Source organism: Anser brachyrhynchus (genome assembly GCF_964034855.1).
Source record: "Anser brachyrhynchus genome assembly, chromosome: 5".
Lineage (NCBI taxonomy): Eukaryota > Metazoa > Chordata > Aves > Anseriformes > Anatidae > Anser > Anser brachyrhynchus.
In genome coordinates, this window is record NC_137699.1 from 2469751 (window position 1) to 2487809 (window position 18059).

General features: G+C 36.0%; 2 protein-coding genes across 23 annotated transcripts in view; both read left to right on the top strand.

Moving 5' to 3' along the window:
- SBF2 (SET binding factor 2) overlaps positions 1 to 10929 on the top strand; it is a 255910-nt gene extending 244981 nt beyond the window's left edge. For all 8 annotated transcript variants that reach the window (XM_080593227.1, XM_080593222.1, XM_080593223.1 and 5 more), the window contains 5 exons: positions 2654 to 2758; positions 5024 to 5217; positions 5561 to 5648; positions 7974 to 8105; positions 8387 to 10929. In XM_080593227.1, coding sequence (XP_080449353.1) covers positions 2654 to 2758; positions 5024 to 5217; positions 5561 to 5648; positions 7974 to 8105; positions 8387 to 8485 — 618 coding nt within the window. In that variant the 3' untranslated portion in view covers positions 8486 to 10929. The remainder of the gene's footprint in view (positions 1 to 2653; positions 2759 to 5023; positions 5218 to 5560; positions 5649 to 7973; positions 8106 to 8386) is intronic.
- A 175-nt stretch (positions 10930 to 11104) lies between these two features.
- Positions 11105 to 18059, top strand: part of LOC308195587 (uncharacterized protein) — a 63345-nt gene continuing 56390 nt past the window's right edge. For 3 of the 15 annotated variants that reach the window (XR_013951635.1, XM_080593330.1, XM_080593329.1), the window contains exon 1: positions 17545 to 18047. The gene's annotated coding sequence lies outside the window, so the exon portion shown is untranslated. The other 12 variants (XR_013951627.1, XR_013951628.1, XR_013951630.1 and 9 more) reach the window with 8 other exon arrangements.

Sequence of the window (18059 nt, forward strand, 5' to 3'; positions counted from 1 at the left end):
GAGCAGAGTATAGGGGGAGGATCACCTCCCTAGATCTGCTGGTCATGCTTCTTTTGATGCAGCTGGAAAAACAGCTTTGCAGAAAAGGCTCTGGGGGTCCATGGTGGATGTCTAATTGCATCAATCGTATGCCTTAATCAAGGGCAATGTGCCCTTGCTGCAAAGAAGACTAATGGTATCCTGGGCTGTGTTAGGCAAAGTGTTGCCAGTCAGTCACCAGGTAATCCTTCTTTTCTACTCAGTCCTAGTAAGGCCACACCTGAAGTATTGTGTCCACTTCTGGGCTCCTCAGTATAAGAGAGACAGGGACATACTGGAGAGAGTCCAATGAAGGGCCGGAAAGGCACTGAAGGGACTGGAGCATCTCAGCCGGGAGGGAAGGCTGAGAGAGCTGGACTGTTCAGCCTGAAGAAGAGAAAGCCCAGGGGGTGGGGAATGATGGCTCTCATCAGTGTGTATAAATGCCAGTGGGGAGGGTGCAAAGAGGACGAAGCCAGTGGTGCATGGTGCCAGGACAGAGCTGTTCCATCTGAACATCAGGGAGCCCTCCTTTACTGTGGGGATGACGGAGCACCAGCACAGGTTTCCCGGAGAGGTGATGGAGTCTCCCCCCTTGGACATATTCAAAAGCCATCTGGACAGGGTGCTGGACAGCTGGCTCGAGCTCAAGGACCAGGTGACCTCCAGAGGTCCCTTCCTACCTCAACTATTCTGTGATTCTGTGAAATTTTCTTTCAAGTAAATGCAGCTATTCATACTGCACTGCACTCATGTAAGAAAAAAAATCTGATGTTTTCTGTAGAATTTAAAACTGAAGGAGCGACAGTAAATCTTAGTGATTTATTGTCATGTAGGTTTTTTACAGAGAGTTTATTAAGGGAGAGTTTATTCCTAACTTTTCAAGATACATATTGGAGATTGTTGAAAGTTTTTCATTTTAAATTCTGGAAGCATTACTCATTGTGGAGCCAAAAAAGAAGGAATGTGACCCAGTTGCTAAGTAACAAGTTTCAGTTATTTCCAGACTCTGCAGAGAGAGACTTGTATTTAGAATTCAAGACTGGGGCAGAAAGAGAATTATCAAATTAAAACCTGATGATCTTTTAGCACTACGGAGTTTGTCTCCTTTTAATGCAATTGGGGAAGCCGTTTATATAAAAAGTATGTGGTAAATATATTCAGTCCTATGTATCCCCTCAGGAAACATTTTACACTCAGCATTTTAAAATAGGAACAAGTAATCTAGAGAAGCCTTTAGTCTGGCTTGTGTTCGCCATTCCTTGTTTTTGTATCTGTCAATGAAGATATTCCAAACAAAGCTATTCTAGTTTTATTTCTTGGCAGGAAGAAAGTCCCATATTCAATGTATATGTGTCTTTTCAACTAGCTTCAGTATTTTAAACTTATGGCTTGATTCTTGCTGTTCAGCCAGGTCTCTTATATTTGGCTTTACTTTCGAGTTCTCTAATTTACCTTCAGCAAGGAAGAATCTAAAAATATTTTGTTGCTGTCAGACTCTCTCTTACAGTTGTTTTTTTTTTTTCAGTGTTGTGTTCCAAATTTAGTTCAGCAGTTAATTTTCTGGGCAAAATGTTTTCTTACCTTAAAATTGTAGTCATTTACTGTAAGTCTCAATCAGCAATGATTTCCTGTCATTGTAATATACCTATAGCAGTTGGAGAATATGATGAAAGCTACATTAATCATGTGGCATAGTAGAAATAAATAATTTCAGAGTCCTAGTGTCTCTTCTCTGAAAATAAATGTCTAGGGCTTCAGTTGGCTTTTATATAGCATGGAATTCTCTGCCCTGTGGCAATTCTTGTGCCATCATCAATTCTTAATTGGATTTGCAAAACTGAGTTTTTAATTTGATTTCATTAAGAATCGTATTTTCATGACAATATAGTTGTTGAAAGTAAAAATGTGAAAAGGAAGGATGGCAAGAATATGGACCAAATATCAAAGTAATGACAAATGTATTGATGAATGTTATATTTAAGCTGGTTCGCAAGTAAACATAAACTAATGAAATTGTGTCTTTTTACTTAACTGTGCACATACTGTCTTATTAGCAGGAAATAACCCTAATGGAGGTTATCAACATAGGTCATACTCCCAAGTTCCACAACAAGAACATGTTGTTACGGTTTGGCATCCAAATTGAATAAATCTTTCTGTTTCATTTCCTTCTTTTATTATAGCTTTGTATCACATTTTATAAACCAGTGTAAATGTTAATATTGGCAATGTGCAATGTTGGTGTCACAGCACAGAATTTGCTCTTTGTAAATGTTTTTATAAAATATATCCTATCGTTATCTCTATCATGTTTCTATTATGGCAGTTGGCGCTGACTATTGTGTGTTCAAGAGAACTGGAAGAGAATTGAAAGAATAATATCTCCTTCAGCCTGTGACATTCAAGAAGAATGATATGGCTGATGCCGTACTTGGTTGCCTCAGACTCCTGAGTCTGGCTGTTACCAGTTTATAGCTGGTTTGACAGGGGTTCTTGTACTTTACTGGGCAACATGGCCTTGAAGTTCTCTGTGTAAAAATATTGACTAGAAAATTACTGTGTTAATGTAATTGTCAGGAAGTAAACAGGTAGAAGTGTTTATCCTTAAGAAAACCCTTGGTTTTTGTTTCAGGAAATAGAAAGGTTGGAAGGTAAATTAAATCAGAACCCAGAAAGATGGCAGCTTTTGTGGGAAAGGGTCAAAATGAATCTAAAGGATGACACCAGACAAGACAATGTAAGTAGCAAAAGAGCTCGTCCAATAGAATAATAATTTCATTCCTGCTATATAGGTTACCTGGGACACTGACAAAATCACTGTATTTCTTGGAGTAAAATACTGCTTTTGAAAAACGAACATGTTATTCTAACCCAGGATACTGGTTCAGTGTTTCCTTCTGCATGTAGAAGAACTATTTATGCTTGTGCCGTTTATCTAATTGCTTCTCAACGGTAGATTGAGGAATACAGACAAAAAGAGCATGAGCATTTTACTAATATGCAATTATATGATCTTATATTATTAAATATTCACTGTGTCTGATTCTTCAAGTACAAAAAACTCAGTTCTTTAAATTAGCCAAAAGGAAATCACATAGGTTCAGGGATGAGTGAAGATATTTCCATGTCTAAATGGAATTTTGGAATTGTTGAATCTAGTAAAGGCAGGAACTGTTCATGCTGTGTTTACAGTTCATGATTATTGTAAAATGAGTAGCTGACTGCACAGATACTTTCTAAGTTGAAGGCTGGCTCTTTGCTGTCTACATGCACTAGGAAGTTTGTTAGATAATGATTTTGAGGAGCTTTCTATATAAACTTGACATAATGTGTTACCAGCTCAAAACTGTGCCTAGCTCTTCAGCTTCACAAACTTGTTCATGTTTGCCAGCCTCCATGAAGTGGTTAGTCATCAGAACTACTTTGTTATTTGTCCTTTGCTCTCAAGAAAGCAATATGCTTTATGTCTGTCATAGTCATTCAATTTGACTTTATACCCTAGATAAATCCAAGATGAAAAATTTTTATCCTAGCAAAGCAGGGGATTAAGACTTGTATTGAATAATTGGAAGCAGAAAAGAAAATGCAAGTATAAATATACCTGACATCAGTCTCCTGTCCTGGTTGTTAGTTAAGGATTCTCAGATAAATGCAATAGCTATGGGTCAGCCCCAAAGAACTCCATCTCTAGGATGTTGTTCTGAAGGTTAAGGCCAAGTTCAGGCTACATCTTCCTCCAGGTTATCGAGGTTCTACTAAAGTGATTTGGATCTATAAGTAGCTCTTGGAAACAGCATTTTTTTTCTTTCTTACTAGTGAATTTAGGGGAAATTATTGTATCCAAATGTCTGACTAGTTCTAGATGCTTTTGATAAAGCAAGAGAAACATTGTTCAAGCTTATGTCACTGGAATATACAAGACTTTTCTGAAATACTGATTTATCACACATTGTGAATGCTTCTGCTTAAGAAATGCAGTGAATTGCCATCTCTCTGACTCTTCTTTTTGGAGGCAGCACTGACTTGTGTTATGAAGGTGTTTTTTTTTTTACCTCATGATAACTCACAACTTAGACATTGTACCAAGTTTTACTTGTATAATATTGAGAAAATCTCAAAATACAAGGCAGCTCAACTTCTACAAAGGTCAGAGTGACAAAAAAATATTACTGAGCAAGGTGGTATGTATCTCCCCCATCCATTTGTCACTTTAAAGGTTTGGCCTGTCACAGTGAAGAATGATTTTGTGTTCTGTGTGTTGCTACACACATTTCACATTTAGCAAATAGTAAACTGTAGATCAAGCCATAAAATTCTGTTGTGGATCTGCTGAATATTTAATATAATAAAGATGGTTAAGCATTTTACTTCCTCACAAAAAATCCAAGTTCTGTTGCTGTTCAAATACCTGCATGTTTCTTTTAGCAAATCCTTGACAAGTATCTAAGTAACTTACTAAGGTGCTTGCACTTATCGTCAAAGTACTAGTAAAATTAACGCTGAAAAATCAGTCAGAATGTCCACGGATGCGTGCAAAGCTGAAGTCTGAAATAGCGCAATTATGCCAGAATTAAATTTGATGAAATGCTCTCTTAAAGAGTGCACTTCAGTTAATGTTATATATCTGTCTGTCCTCTTAAGACTCCTCTTGCACAGTGTAGTATGAATGACTGCAGTGAATATACACTAGGTTCTGATTAATCAGGGCTAACGACTAGAAAGGTGTGTAAAAATAAAATATTAATAAACCTTTAGTTCAAGTTTAGTATAGTAATAGACTAGCTACAGTTCTTTGCTATTCAAGTTTTTTAAGTGCAAATTATTAACCACATAGATTACCAGAAAGAGTTGTGGGTTGCTATATTTATTAGAAAGAACTTTAGGGTTTGTTTTTCTCCTGCAATACGTTTCTAATGTTTTAGTTCAGCAAGCAGTCACATTTCCCAGTTGTAAACTTGTCTAGATCATTTAACCTTTTTTCTTTCATTTTATTCTTTCTTAGCTTCGGAGACATCCCTCTGGCTCCTCAGGGATGATGTCAGCTAATCTACATTCCTATCAGAAGAGGTCTTTGTTGGAAATACCTGACAATGGGCTGGGTGAGGAACAGAGTACAAGCATCTCTCCCTCCAATGGAGTAGATAGAAGAGCAACTACACTATACAATCATTTCACATCAAAGAATGATGAAAATAGGTAAACTGAATAATCAGAGAGTATTTATGAACCTTGTATTAGAATGGTAAAGGTATCTGCCTTTGGGAAGAAAAAAAATAAATTTTCATATACAGATTTCTCAGTCTTCCTCTTTATATGCCAAGCAAAGTGTAGCTGCATATTTAACACATCCAAAATACTGAAGCAGTTAGTGTTTACCAGCATATCACAGTTACCAATACCTAAACTAGTCTATAGTTTAAAACTGTTGTTTTACTACAGTAAAAGAAGTGTTTGAATATCTTTTAGTCATGTTAGGCTTTATATATCACCACTATACACATTATGGAATTGTGTCATTTGTCTTTTCTGTACCTTCCAGATCTTTTGAAGGTACGCTATATAAAAGAGGAGCTTTGCTGAAAGGTTGGAAGCCTCGCTGGTTTGTGCTCGATGTGACAAAACACCAGGTAAAGCCTTTTCAGTTAATGGATTTTTTATGACTAGTTTGCTGCAACTTTATTTAGTGAGTTTGTATAGGTTAATTTTACAAGTAATAATTATTTTCAGAAGCAATGTGTGTATTACATTGAATATACCGTAAGTCTATGTGTGTCCTGTGTGGCTGATAAATAGGCTGATAAATATTCTGAATGGACAGAGCTTGGGGAGGTGGAGTTTTTTTGTTTGTTTGTTTTTTAAACAGTGATAACTATTTAACATATAAGCATAAAAGACTTCCTGGATAGGAAGGCATGCATCATTATTAGTGTCCGAACACTTTTTGCCTGCTTTATAGCTGAAGAAGAAAAGCCTGGTAGTGTCTCCGGACATTTTCTGGACATAGTGTTACAGAAGCAATAAAAGCAATTTTTAGAGCACTTTTAACTCTAGCAAGCCATTACTCAATTAAGTGCTGAGCATAATCTGGCCTTTAGTTACCAAAAGAACCAAAAATTCTCTGAAGTGGAGAGTTAAAAATGTTAGAAGATAATTTCTTGAGTACAGTTGGGATGCTGAGAGCTAATATGATAGAAAGTTTCATTCAGGCATTCTTGTTAAAACCACAGTAGGTACTGCATGCTCACGAAGCGTGCATTTTACATCCTCTTTCTGCCTCAAGTACTTTTTCATGAGCATTTTTCTTTGCAAATGAAAGGACATTATATACTGTGGAAAACTATAAACTTAATTGCTTTAGTAGAAAAATCCATTTACCTCACTTGATACGTTGAGTGATTTTCCAGAATTGGTATGACAGTACTTTCAAAGCTAGAGAATAGGATCACCTATCTCTCTGAGATCAGTTTGAATTTTGTAAACTACTTAAAGTGAGTTAGAATTACACCCCAGAATTTTCTCTTTAGAAGTCCTCAAATGCCAAGTTCCTGATTGAACAATAATTCGGGGTATATAGGAGTATCTTAGATTAGTCTTAGTGAGGTAAATTTAATAGCAAAATTATTCAAAAATATTCTGACAAATCATTGTACAGCAAGGAGCACTAAAAACAGGACACCTGTTAAACTGAACATTTTACCCAATTTACCAAATATGCCAGAATTCAGCAGTGGAAATTTGTGATCTCAGTATTAACGTTGGTTGATTGAGAAGTAACCTAAATTGAGTCAAATGTTCCACACAGTGTGGGTTGTTTAAATAACCTCTGAGACTTGTGCATGCTTTTTGTTTAAAATATATATATAAAAAAATGTATCGTAATTGACACATGTCAAAAAATATGCAATATAAAGAAGTCATTTTTTAAGATTCTAATTAAAGATCTCTGGATTAGTGTGGTAATATGCTAACAAATGTGCTTGTTATAGTTATTCTGTAGTTATTCTTCCTGATACACAGGTGAAAAGACTCATTTTGCAGAAAAAAAAATTACTTCTAAATTTTTTGTATAACCAAATATCCTCCTAATATCACAGATGTGCAGAAGTAAGAGTAATCTGCAGTATGCAGCAGATACTGGCGATTGTTGTTGGAGCTTGCTGTGAGGGTTTGCTTTACTATTATGCGCTGGTTTATGGCATTTTTTTTTTAAGCAGATACCAGATTTTATCATCTGAAACTATTTGCATATCAAAGCTCAGTTTATGGAGTGGTTAACATTCATATCAAAGTATCTTTGAAAGGGAAAGAAAAAAAAAAAAAAAGCAAGCTTCATTCAACCACTAAGTGCAGTATAGGAAAATGTGAGTTTTCTATGTAGTTTATAATTATCTAAAATCATACTTAAATTTTTGCTGATCACTTTAAATTCTTGAAATACAGAGAATATGTGTTTTGTTAACTCTTTGGTGGAGTAACGGTCTTGCGTTAGCTTCATTGTAATGAACAGGGAAGAGATGGTTCCTGTTAGAAAAACTGATAAGGAATGCAGACTCCTAAAGACTAAGTCCTGCTGTCATCCTTCATGCATCCTCTGCCCAGAAGCAATGCTTGACTATTTGAAGCTTTTCTGCTCCAAAATTCTCATGACAAAATGCTCCTCCCTCAGTTCAGTTCTGCACAGGAGTGGATGATGGCGATGTTGCCATTACCCAGAGAAGTCAAATACAGGACTGACCAGTTAAGGGGTATTGCCAGTCCTACCGGTTTGTATATACCAGACCTATGGTTTTATCTTAGAAATTCCCAATGTCTGATGTCTTCAGGTCTTAATAATGTTTTCCCTCCCATTCTCACCCCCAAGCCCTCAAGCTGTATCCAGGAAAAGTGAAGAAAAAGTAAAAGGTCCATTTAATAGCATATTTGGATTTATTTTTATTTCTCATGTCGTCTAGTTACGATACTATGACTCTGGTGAAGATACAAGTTGTAAAGGACACATAGACCTTGCAGAAGTAGAAACAGTGATTCCTGCTTCTCCAACTATTGGAGCCCCGAAACATGCAAGTGAAAAAGCATTTTTTGATGTAAGTATAACTAGTCTTGATCTTTATCTGAAACTCTTCTTGGTGTGTTTAACTTACTACTTTCATTTCTGCTGGAAGGTGTGAGCTAGGAGGGAGCTGTCATGCCAACTCACAACAAAAAGTTTTTACACAGCTAACTGGCCCTCATTCTCAATAGCAGAAAATTAAAAAGTGGTACATTCAGACCCATTTTTGAGGTTATTACAGTTTAAAGTAAAATTTGCAAGTTTCTTTTTCTGTTTTGCATTTTGACTTTTTGTGTTCTCATTTTTCCTTTGCAGTTGAAGACAAACAAACGTGTGTATAATTTTTGTGCCCAGGATGCACAGAGTGCTCAACAATGGATGGATAGGATCCAGAGCTGCATTTCAGATGCTTAGAAACGTATAACATTCCATAATCAAGACATGGTTAAAGCACCTCTTTTTGTAAGAAGATATGTTCTGAAATGTTGTTGACGGACAACGAGCCTTTCTTACATTTCAGCCACAAACATTCTTAATATGCTGAAGTTCCTATTCTGTTCAGTAATGATAACCGCTGTTATTGCTCCTTTTTTTTTTTTCTCTCTCTGCAGGGAGGACTTTGAAAAATAATAATCCATGTATCCTTAATTTCCACTTTCTTCAGTACAATTCCTAGCTATAAAAGTGAGCCATATTTGCATTTTCTAATCCCAGTTTTCTCATTTCAGAGTTACTCTGATAGGAAACCTGTCCAAAGTAGATTGCAGAAAGTTTCCCTCCAGCAGAAAGTCTGTTTTCACCTTATTTATATATTTAAACAGAAAGTTCTTACTTCCAAGCTAGTCATTAATGAGGGAACGTCTACAATTCCTAAAAATAAATAATCAAACAAAGCTTATAAGTCCAGTGACATATATATCAGATTGCCAATGTTTAGACAGTTGATATTTTTTTAAGACCAAAAAGTGAAATTGCCTGATAACAGATTTTCAAGTGTCTTCTCAGCATGCAGGCCAGTCTCTAATCTTGTGCTCTACAGAGTGCTTCAGCAATGTTGTTATGGTATTTCAGGTTCTAGGGATTATTTGAAGATCATAGCACTTTCTTTTTTAGATTCTGTTTGCTATTATGATGGAATAAATGAGAGGAAACTGGCTGACTGTCCAGGAGAAACAGAAAACAACAAACTAGGAATTCAGTAGAAGATCTCTTAAGTGTGAGTTGTATATGTTAATTTGTACGCTGTTCTGCTCACTGTAAAATAAAAAAATAACAAACATGATGATGCACTAAACAGTGAAGCGAGCACTTGCACTGAAATCTTTAAAATACTCACATTTTGAATGACAGAGGTAAGTTATTTATAGCAGAACAATACTAGCTAGTTAACAACATTTACAGATATTAAATATGTACATAATCGGGTTTGACGTGTTGTGATTTGATACTTTTAAAACATTTTTTGCACATAAATTGTAAGACTTTATAGATTTTTACATTTGATAAAATTGTGTTTGTTCAGCTTAAAATCTTGGAGAAATGTTTTTAATAACCCCAAATTATTAGAAATTTTACAGTCTACAAATAGTGATGATATAGAGTAGAATCTTTAGGTAATTAAGCCATTGTTTTTATTTTGAAATGTTAATATGTTGAATAGCACACTAATATTACAAAAGGTTTGTATATATGATTCAGTATTTTCTCATTTTTCCAGACATTCTGCTTATAATTTAATGTCAGCCTAACCAAACTGACTATACGTAATAAGATTTTTCAGTTATTAAATTGTTGGTTTTTTTATAACTAATGTATTTTGTCAGAAATTAATATAAATTTCTCACTTCACATACACAATAGGAAATGCAGCTGTTTTTAATGCATTTGCAATTTCAAAACAAGAAAATGAAGGATTTTTCTAGCGTTTTTCAATTGACAAATTTCCACCTGTGACAATGGTGTTTGCACATTTGTATGTTACTTTGTATATGAAGTACTTTTATATGTACTTTGTAAAATACTGATCCCGCTCTTAGGTTATATAAAAATTTACATACCACCTCTTATTTTGTAACTAGTTCATTTTAACTCTTGTATGTTATGTGATATATGTATGCTAACCATCTTGTAATAAATACACTTCTTTAGTAAAACCCTTCCTTTACTGTAAAAATGAAATAAGCAAGACCCACATGTTGAAATATTTCCACAGACACAAGACAAGTCCTTACTTACTCTGTATTAAGAATAGTGTGGTCTTTTGTGTCCGTGTATACACCCTTACATAAAAGTTGCATGTGAGCATCCTTAACTCAAATACTTCTTAACAGTAACACTGAAGAAATCAGAGTTTAAAGCAAAGTTACCATTCTAACAAGTCTCAATGTATGGCCTTTACTAAAAAGGCTAAATACATAATGTTCATACTAAGTTGTTGAATAATTATGTTAAATATAACAAAAAACAAAAAAATCCTATATGGTATCACAACATAGAACAGCCACATTCTTTCTCCCTTAAACGTATCTTGCTCATTTATCTCATCTTATGCACGTGATCTAGTTCATAAGAAATATAAGAAATGACAAGATCTTTCGTGAGAATGTGCGTCTAAATTGAATTCCTGAGTGTAGTGTGAGATAGCAGAGTTACAATGGAAAGGGAATGTGTGATGGAGGTAGGGGACCTGTGACAATTCTTAGATGCTGTGGTGCTTAGATGATAAGGTTTTCATATTGAGCTTGGAATGAAAGCTAATGTTGCCTTAAATGTTGATCTCAATTTTTAGTGTCTGTATTGATGGAAAATGGACTTGAGCAACTTAACTTAAAAATATCCAAATAAAAGCTGAAACAAGATATATGACATTTGTGTTGTTTATGTAAGGAATATACAAAGGAATGGTAGACATAGGCTCTTGGTGTGAAAACGGAGTTGGTAGTGTCCCTGATTGTCTCTTCTATGCAAACTAAAGATTCAAACAGAGACTTAGAGAAAATACAGAGAAGTCAGAGTAGCATAAGCTACACGGTTTGTCAGCCTGTTTGAGATGTGGCAACAGAAGTAGATAAATCGGAGTAGAGAATTTGCTTGGTAAAAATTGTATGTGGAAGGGGATCCATCTTCATATTCTGTGAAAAAATTCTAGGAAAAATCCATCCAGGAGTTGGGGATGAGGTAAACATGTGCTTCCTCTGTTGTGTCGTATCACTATTTCCATACTGTATATCATAAGATTCCTACCATAGAAAAGACAGTATATTATCAGGGGCTTTACATAAGGGAAGAAGATTTCTTGCCTTTCTGTGTTGTGAGTGCATTTTGTAGGTGATGGGATGAACTGAGTTTAAGTTTTGAAGAGTTGTTACAGACATACTATATTAACAGTTTCTCCTTACACATAAGTATTTTCTATTTTAGTCTTTACTTTTTATGGAACTTTAGAATTAGTATACTAAATAATACGTAGCGTGCCACATGTGTGGGTCACAGGTTATGTAAAAACATACAAACAGCTAGCAGACCCAGGAACAAATGTTCAAAAATTTGTATCACATCCCACACACATTATTTGTATCTGATACTTTGTGAACTGCAGACATAACAGAAATGTTGTGATCTTGTCCAAATACTGTAATTTTGCTTTTTCATCCTGTAATATTCTTGGAGTATGCCTAAGTGGCTGCACCACATTTCTCATTTTTCATATTTGTGATCATCCAAATACTTTGTCTGTTCATGATTATCCTGTGGTTGCTTTGGGGAGTCAGAAAACTAAAATGAATCCACCAGTTCCCCATTTATGCTGAAGTTCATGCTAAGTATCACTGTTGCACCTATTTTCTGATTTTTTGTCTGCGTTATATCAGTTCCTTGCCAGATTTAGGCTACTGTGCAAGCCAAGGGCAGTATTAGCATCCACATTCTCATTTAGAAAATTTTTCTTTCTTTTTTCACATGCAGCGACTTTTTCTTAATTGACTGTCAAATAGGGATGCTCCAAATTCGCTGTCGTTTCCTGTCTTTGCTTACTCTTCCAGCTAGACTCTTAAAGGGATGGATTAGTAATATGAAGAATGCTGATAAGAATTGTTTTTGTGAGTTTTTTTGCATAGTACAAAGCCTCTGAAGACTGATTTTACCTATTGTTATTCTGCAGTAAACCTTTTTGGTTTAAGCTGATAGGACTTTTCACCCAGAGGGACTCTTCAGTTCTTTATTTTTAGTCCTCTATCCTTTGAGATTGTCTGTAAGAGCAAATCAGTTAAGTGTAATGGACTATGCCTACCATCTTTATCCACAATCACACTCCAGTAATTAAAACTCAGATACTGTTAGAAGGGTTAGAAAGATTCCTTTCTTAGCACTGATAGTTAGGGAAGTTTCTCCTTCATCACATGTGGCAGAAACCAAGACTGCCTGTGCAAAGTTGAAGGGACTGAACACTGATGTCATTTCTGGTTTAGCAGAAAACTATAAAATAAACACAGCATTTAATGTGTCGAGAGTGGCATAATGCTCACCTGAGTCATCCCTGAGAAGATGAAGTCTTTCTTAAACCAAGATACTTGGTTTCATATGTGGACTCCATTTGCTACTTCTAGAAAGTTCTCAAAATCTAAAGTCGGAACAGAAGGTAAAAGCTGAAAAGTAGGCTAACATTTTGATGTTGTTGTTGTTTATACCTTGATCTCTGTGCAGACCCTACAAACCAGGAGATGTGCTGTTGGCAGCTGAATTAAAATTCCAGATCACTAGTCACACCTAGCTAAAATACTGTCCCGTTTATTGATTTTTTTCATGCTGGTCTGATCTGATTGTTCTCTGCTTCTATAAAATACTGCTTGTTATCAACATCCAGAGTGAAACTGCACTGTGTCCAGTTTCAGTTCGCACCATCTAATCCAAGATTCTCTTCAAATTTTGCACATACATGAGCAGGAAATGCTAGTAGTGCTAGTGAGTTCAAAATGATATTCACATTCAATATCTCTAGTAAGTTCAAAATGATAACTCATAAATTTGTGGATAAGTATATGAATTAAGTTCAATATAGTAGGTGATAGTACAAATAAAATCACTCTCATGTTTAAATATTTATAGGTTTGTCTTCTTTTTATGTTGGCATGTTTTTGTGCCACTGCAATGGTTAAAACTTGGGTTTTTATTTCTGCTGTGCTCAGATTATCACTTGCAAACATTTTAACTGAAGGAAATGCTTATACTAACTTATTTTTTGTATCAAAAATACTTATTTAGTATAAAGCATTCAAATCTTTGTAGTATTTTATGTATGCAAATGATTTAGGACTGGAATTTTGAAGTAAAACGTTGGAGGGTTCGCAACACGATTATCATTGAATACGGATGAAGTTGGACAGCCTGTTTTACTGATATGCCTGTAAGATGTTATTCTTTATGATACCCCTTTTGTGTTTTCAGGTTTTTTAAGGTTTTTATTTAGAATATCCATCTCGCTGCTAGTGTACCCTGGATTAGTCTTTGTAGCTTCGTAGTCTTTGTAACTGCTTTTAAATTAAATGAAATTAAGTTCAAAAGTCTTTTCTGCTTTCCTTACTTTGTTCAAAATAAATTATTTCATTCTTCTTTAGAACTGTATTCTAGCAAAAAAAAAGTCAAAATTATCTTGGCTTCTTCCACTTCAGGCTCCTGACTCAAAGGAAAGTTTGCAGTCAGTCTCCTTCTCTGGTATGACTGTGCAGCAATGCCTGAAAACCTGGAAAATATCCCATCAAGTGATAATGAACCAGAGCCAGGAACAAATTGAGGAGTTAGTTATGGTATGTAAAATCATGTCATTGACCACTATTATGTATTTTATATATTTTAACAGTGTCAAGACAGGTTAAAGGTCATACTACAATCTCTAGAAGTATCACTGTGTTGCTACAGCAGACACTGCAGCAAAAACAGACAATTGTTTTTAAACATAAAATATCTAAGATTTGTATCCTCTTTTTCTTGCAGAATTACTCTCCTAAGTCTTTGTCGCTGTACTGACACAAATCTCTATATAGAAAACACTTTTTTATCATTTATTATTTCAGTTGTTAAAATCACACATCTGATCAAATACTGATATTCATGACAAATTTCTCAGCCTCGGAATAAAAAACAAACATAGCTATTCCCTATGATACTGAATGTTTTTCTCATTCAAAGAATACATCTCACAGACTTATGTCATGTTAGCAGATTTTCCATTTTTGCCATCAAAACCAAGTGCTGCCGTCCATAAGGTCACGTATAACTTAGCAACTTACTGTGGAGTACCACAGATGTTTTAGCTGTAGTCAGAAAGGCATCAGTTTAAAAATATTTCTTTCCTGTCCTAGGTAAACTGCATGTTACATTATGATTTTTCAAATATTTCCTGAAAACACAGTTCTGTGCAAATTCTCCACTTTTTCTTGTCTTAGACCAGAGAGGTGAAGACCTCTCAGACATCACAATTTCACAGTGAAACATGCATTTTTTTTTTGTTTCACATTAAATTAATGTAGTACTTTCAATAAGGATAGCATTCCTTGTTTGATGGTATCTCAAGAGAACTTGGTAACTGTTTGGAAAAATAAGTATGTGCAACCAAAGCAGACAAGTATCGTTCAGTTTATTTTAGGATTCCAGTCCATTGTTTTCTATTAATTTTCATTATCACTCTGAGTCACATGAAGGTGTGGTAAGGCCTTCAGTGACGCTTGAAATTACAAGTAAATGTGTGACTGCTATGACTGGTCTGTAGTAGAAGTTAGATTTTAGGTTAACCTTTGTGTATATTCTCTTCTCACCAAGTCTGGATGAAAAGAGATTATGAAGGCTATAGAAATCAAAATGTAGACGCACAGGGGCAAAGCAAGCCCTGGCTGGTATTTAGTGCCAAACACAGCAAGGAGCGGATGCCAATGTAAAACAGAGATTGAAATAGCACATGTAATAAGCAGCTTACTGCTGGTTTGTCTGTTGGACAGATGATGAGAGAAAGAAAAAGGGAGGTGACAGAGGAGAGTGTAAGAAAGCTCATACCTGGAGATGGGAAGAAATGCAGGTAAGCAGGCTGTGGAACTGAGTCCCATAAACCTGCATCTCCAAATTGTAGTAAATGAAATCTTCCAGCCTCCTTTACCTTAATCTGAGCAGTTGCATTATCTGTTCACCAAAATCTCCCTTTATGCTTGTCTCACTCCCTGGTTGATATCTCTGACCTTTACTTGTCTGATCATATCTAAATTTAGATGATAAATTTTTGAGAAGCAGAGATTGGTGTTAACTTGTTCCCTAGAGGCGTCTAGAGTGTTTCCAGGTACTATAATGTTATTAAAGACAAAAGGGAAAAAGTCTTTATTTTTCAAAGTGCTCTGAAACTAGGGGCTAATTCAAGTTGTTATACCTATATTTTGGAATTTTGGAGCGTGGGGGAACAGTGTTGGTGATTGAGTTTGGTCTGACATAAGGGATAAGGAGCCACTTCTTAAAACTGGGATCTGAGCCTGGATTTCAGACACTCTCAGCATTTGACATATGATTATCACTCTTTGGAACTAGATGAACAGCACTGAGGAAAGAGGTTAACATGAAGCCAGCAGCAAGTGAGCTGAACCCCAGTCATTGAAAATACCATTGCTAATACTGCTGTAAGTGTATTTCCAGTAGAACATCACAGCTTTGTTTATCAGAAGCAGTCTCAGCCAAATTATTATCAGCTGCTGGAGATGGATGCAAAGGATGCACTGTCAAGTCTCTACTTCAAGTCCCAAATTTGGGCCATTCTTTCCATGATGTAACAAACATAGTTCTGTGTTAGGTGGATGTTCTCAAATGTGGAATAATTAATTATACATTTTTTTGTATTATTACAGGATAAAATAAGTAGAATATGGATGCCATTGGTTTAATGCTTAATTAATTGCTTTGTCTGTTGTGTAACCCAAAACAATCTGGTTACAAGTTTTCTTGCCGTTTCATCAGTGTAGCTGAGCATGAACTGTTGGGGACAGCACAGAATGTGAAATCGGCTAGTGGGCTTACCAAAAATTGTTAGCCCGTTGCTGTAAGGTAATTGTTGTAAATATTATTTTGAGCTATTATATAATTAATACTGTTTCCTGTAACAATGAGAGAATTCATAGTGGTTTATTTGAAATATGCATAGCACACCTAAAATTAAATCTTTGGTGCATATACTGAATGTTTTCCAAACCAGAAACCGTGCAGCCAACATGCCTCTTCCATTTTATGTGCATAGCAAAGAAGCAAAACCGGGAAGTGATACGCCAGTAAAAGTGGGCCCAAATGTTACTTATCAGTGTTCATAAATACTGGAGGAAAGTAATGCTACTTAGAACTATTATATTTACTCCTCTTAAACAAACTTGGTAGGTAATATAACCACTTGATTTTCAGTAGTCTGCTAATATGTAGTCAAAGCAACCAGAGCTTTTGTTGCATTAAAAGCTGTTTCTTTTAAAGACACAAGCACAGTGTTAATGCACTAGACTTTGTAAGAAGAAAAATAGTCTACAGCCCTTGAAAAAGATGACAAAACACCATGCAGCATTTCTTGCAAAATCAGAAATGACCATTATCAAACTCTGGTTTGCAAGGCTCAAAGAGAATGGGAGAAGAGAGAAAAACCTGTAGTCCTTTTTGGAGAATAAACTTGGATAGCAGCTGCAAAGAAAGATGTGATGTCTTCAGGAAACAAACACTCGTATTTGCCAACATCTGAATTAATCGCTGATGGATTGAAGAAAAAAAAGGTCAACGTAGTATAATTTTTTTCTTAAATTTGGAATTCTGAATTTCTAAATAAAAATTGTAGGCCTTTGTGAGAGGGAATATATAAATATAACACAGCATAATAAAAAATGCATAAAGTAGATCCTAAAACTGTTAGCTCTTGCCTTGTTACACCAAGCAGTGTTAAATGAGGAGAGGGACAGAGGAGCAAGGTGATTTAGAGCTGGCAGGACAGCAGCTCGGAAAAAGGAGAAAATGGAAAATTGTTTTTTACATAGAAAATTTAGAAAAGGCTCTCATGTTGCTTGCTTTTGCACAGGCTAGCAGAGAAATTAGAAGAGTGAAAGATTAAAAATCTCAAGCCCAGTATAGACAGAAATTGCAGTATTTTTATCTAGGTTTGATTTGCTGGTTTGAATTGTGCTGCAGGAGCATGGAAAACCTTTCTTTTGAAGGAAAAGACTGGAGGACAAACAGTGATGGAAAAACATGTGATTTATGTTAATTTTAACATTTTAGTAGATGTTACTTGAATTAATACTTTGTTTCTCTGCAAGGGAAAAGAGGATTGTCATGAGGACAACAGATTATTAAAACCCTTGCCAGAAATACATTCTGAATGGATGAAATGGCAGCTTGTGCACCAGAGGAGTTGCCCTCAGATGGTGGCCCAGAACAACTGTTAATATGCAATGCAATACAACTGCGTAAGTGTTAGAAATGGTTAACCAACATGAAAGTGTCTGCAGCTGTAAATGGCTCTGGCCAGCTGAGGGCAGGGACTGGTTGCGCTTGGCAGCAGTGCAGGGGGACTGCTAGCCTCCACAAAGATTGTTAGAAGCCTTGAACTGAACAAACACGGTGAAAGAGAAACCCACCTAATGCATTCTGAAACACGCTTCTCATGCCCAGTGGGGTTTACCCCTACTTGTTCTGAAGCTTTCTCAGAAACAAGTGGGCCCGTGCCCAGCCCAGGTGTGCCTCATGTACAGTCCAGCTGGGGCAGCACCCTGATGAGTGGCACCTGTGCCAGTAGCTGGGGCAGGGTTGCTCTAGACAAAGAAGGGACAGCAGTGGTGGCCATGTCTGTGACTCTGGATTTGTTCCTGCCTCGGCATCAGAAAGGTGATAGACCCTGAAAGGAGCAGGCCTTGGTATGTTGCTGGGTGAGTCTGCCTCACATGCAGCAGAACTCCTCTGAACCTTGACTGAAAAGCAGGTAGGAGCTGGT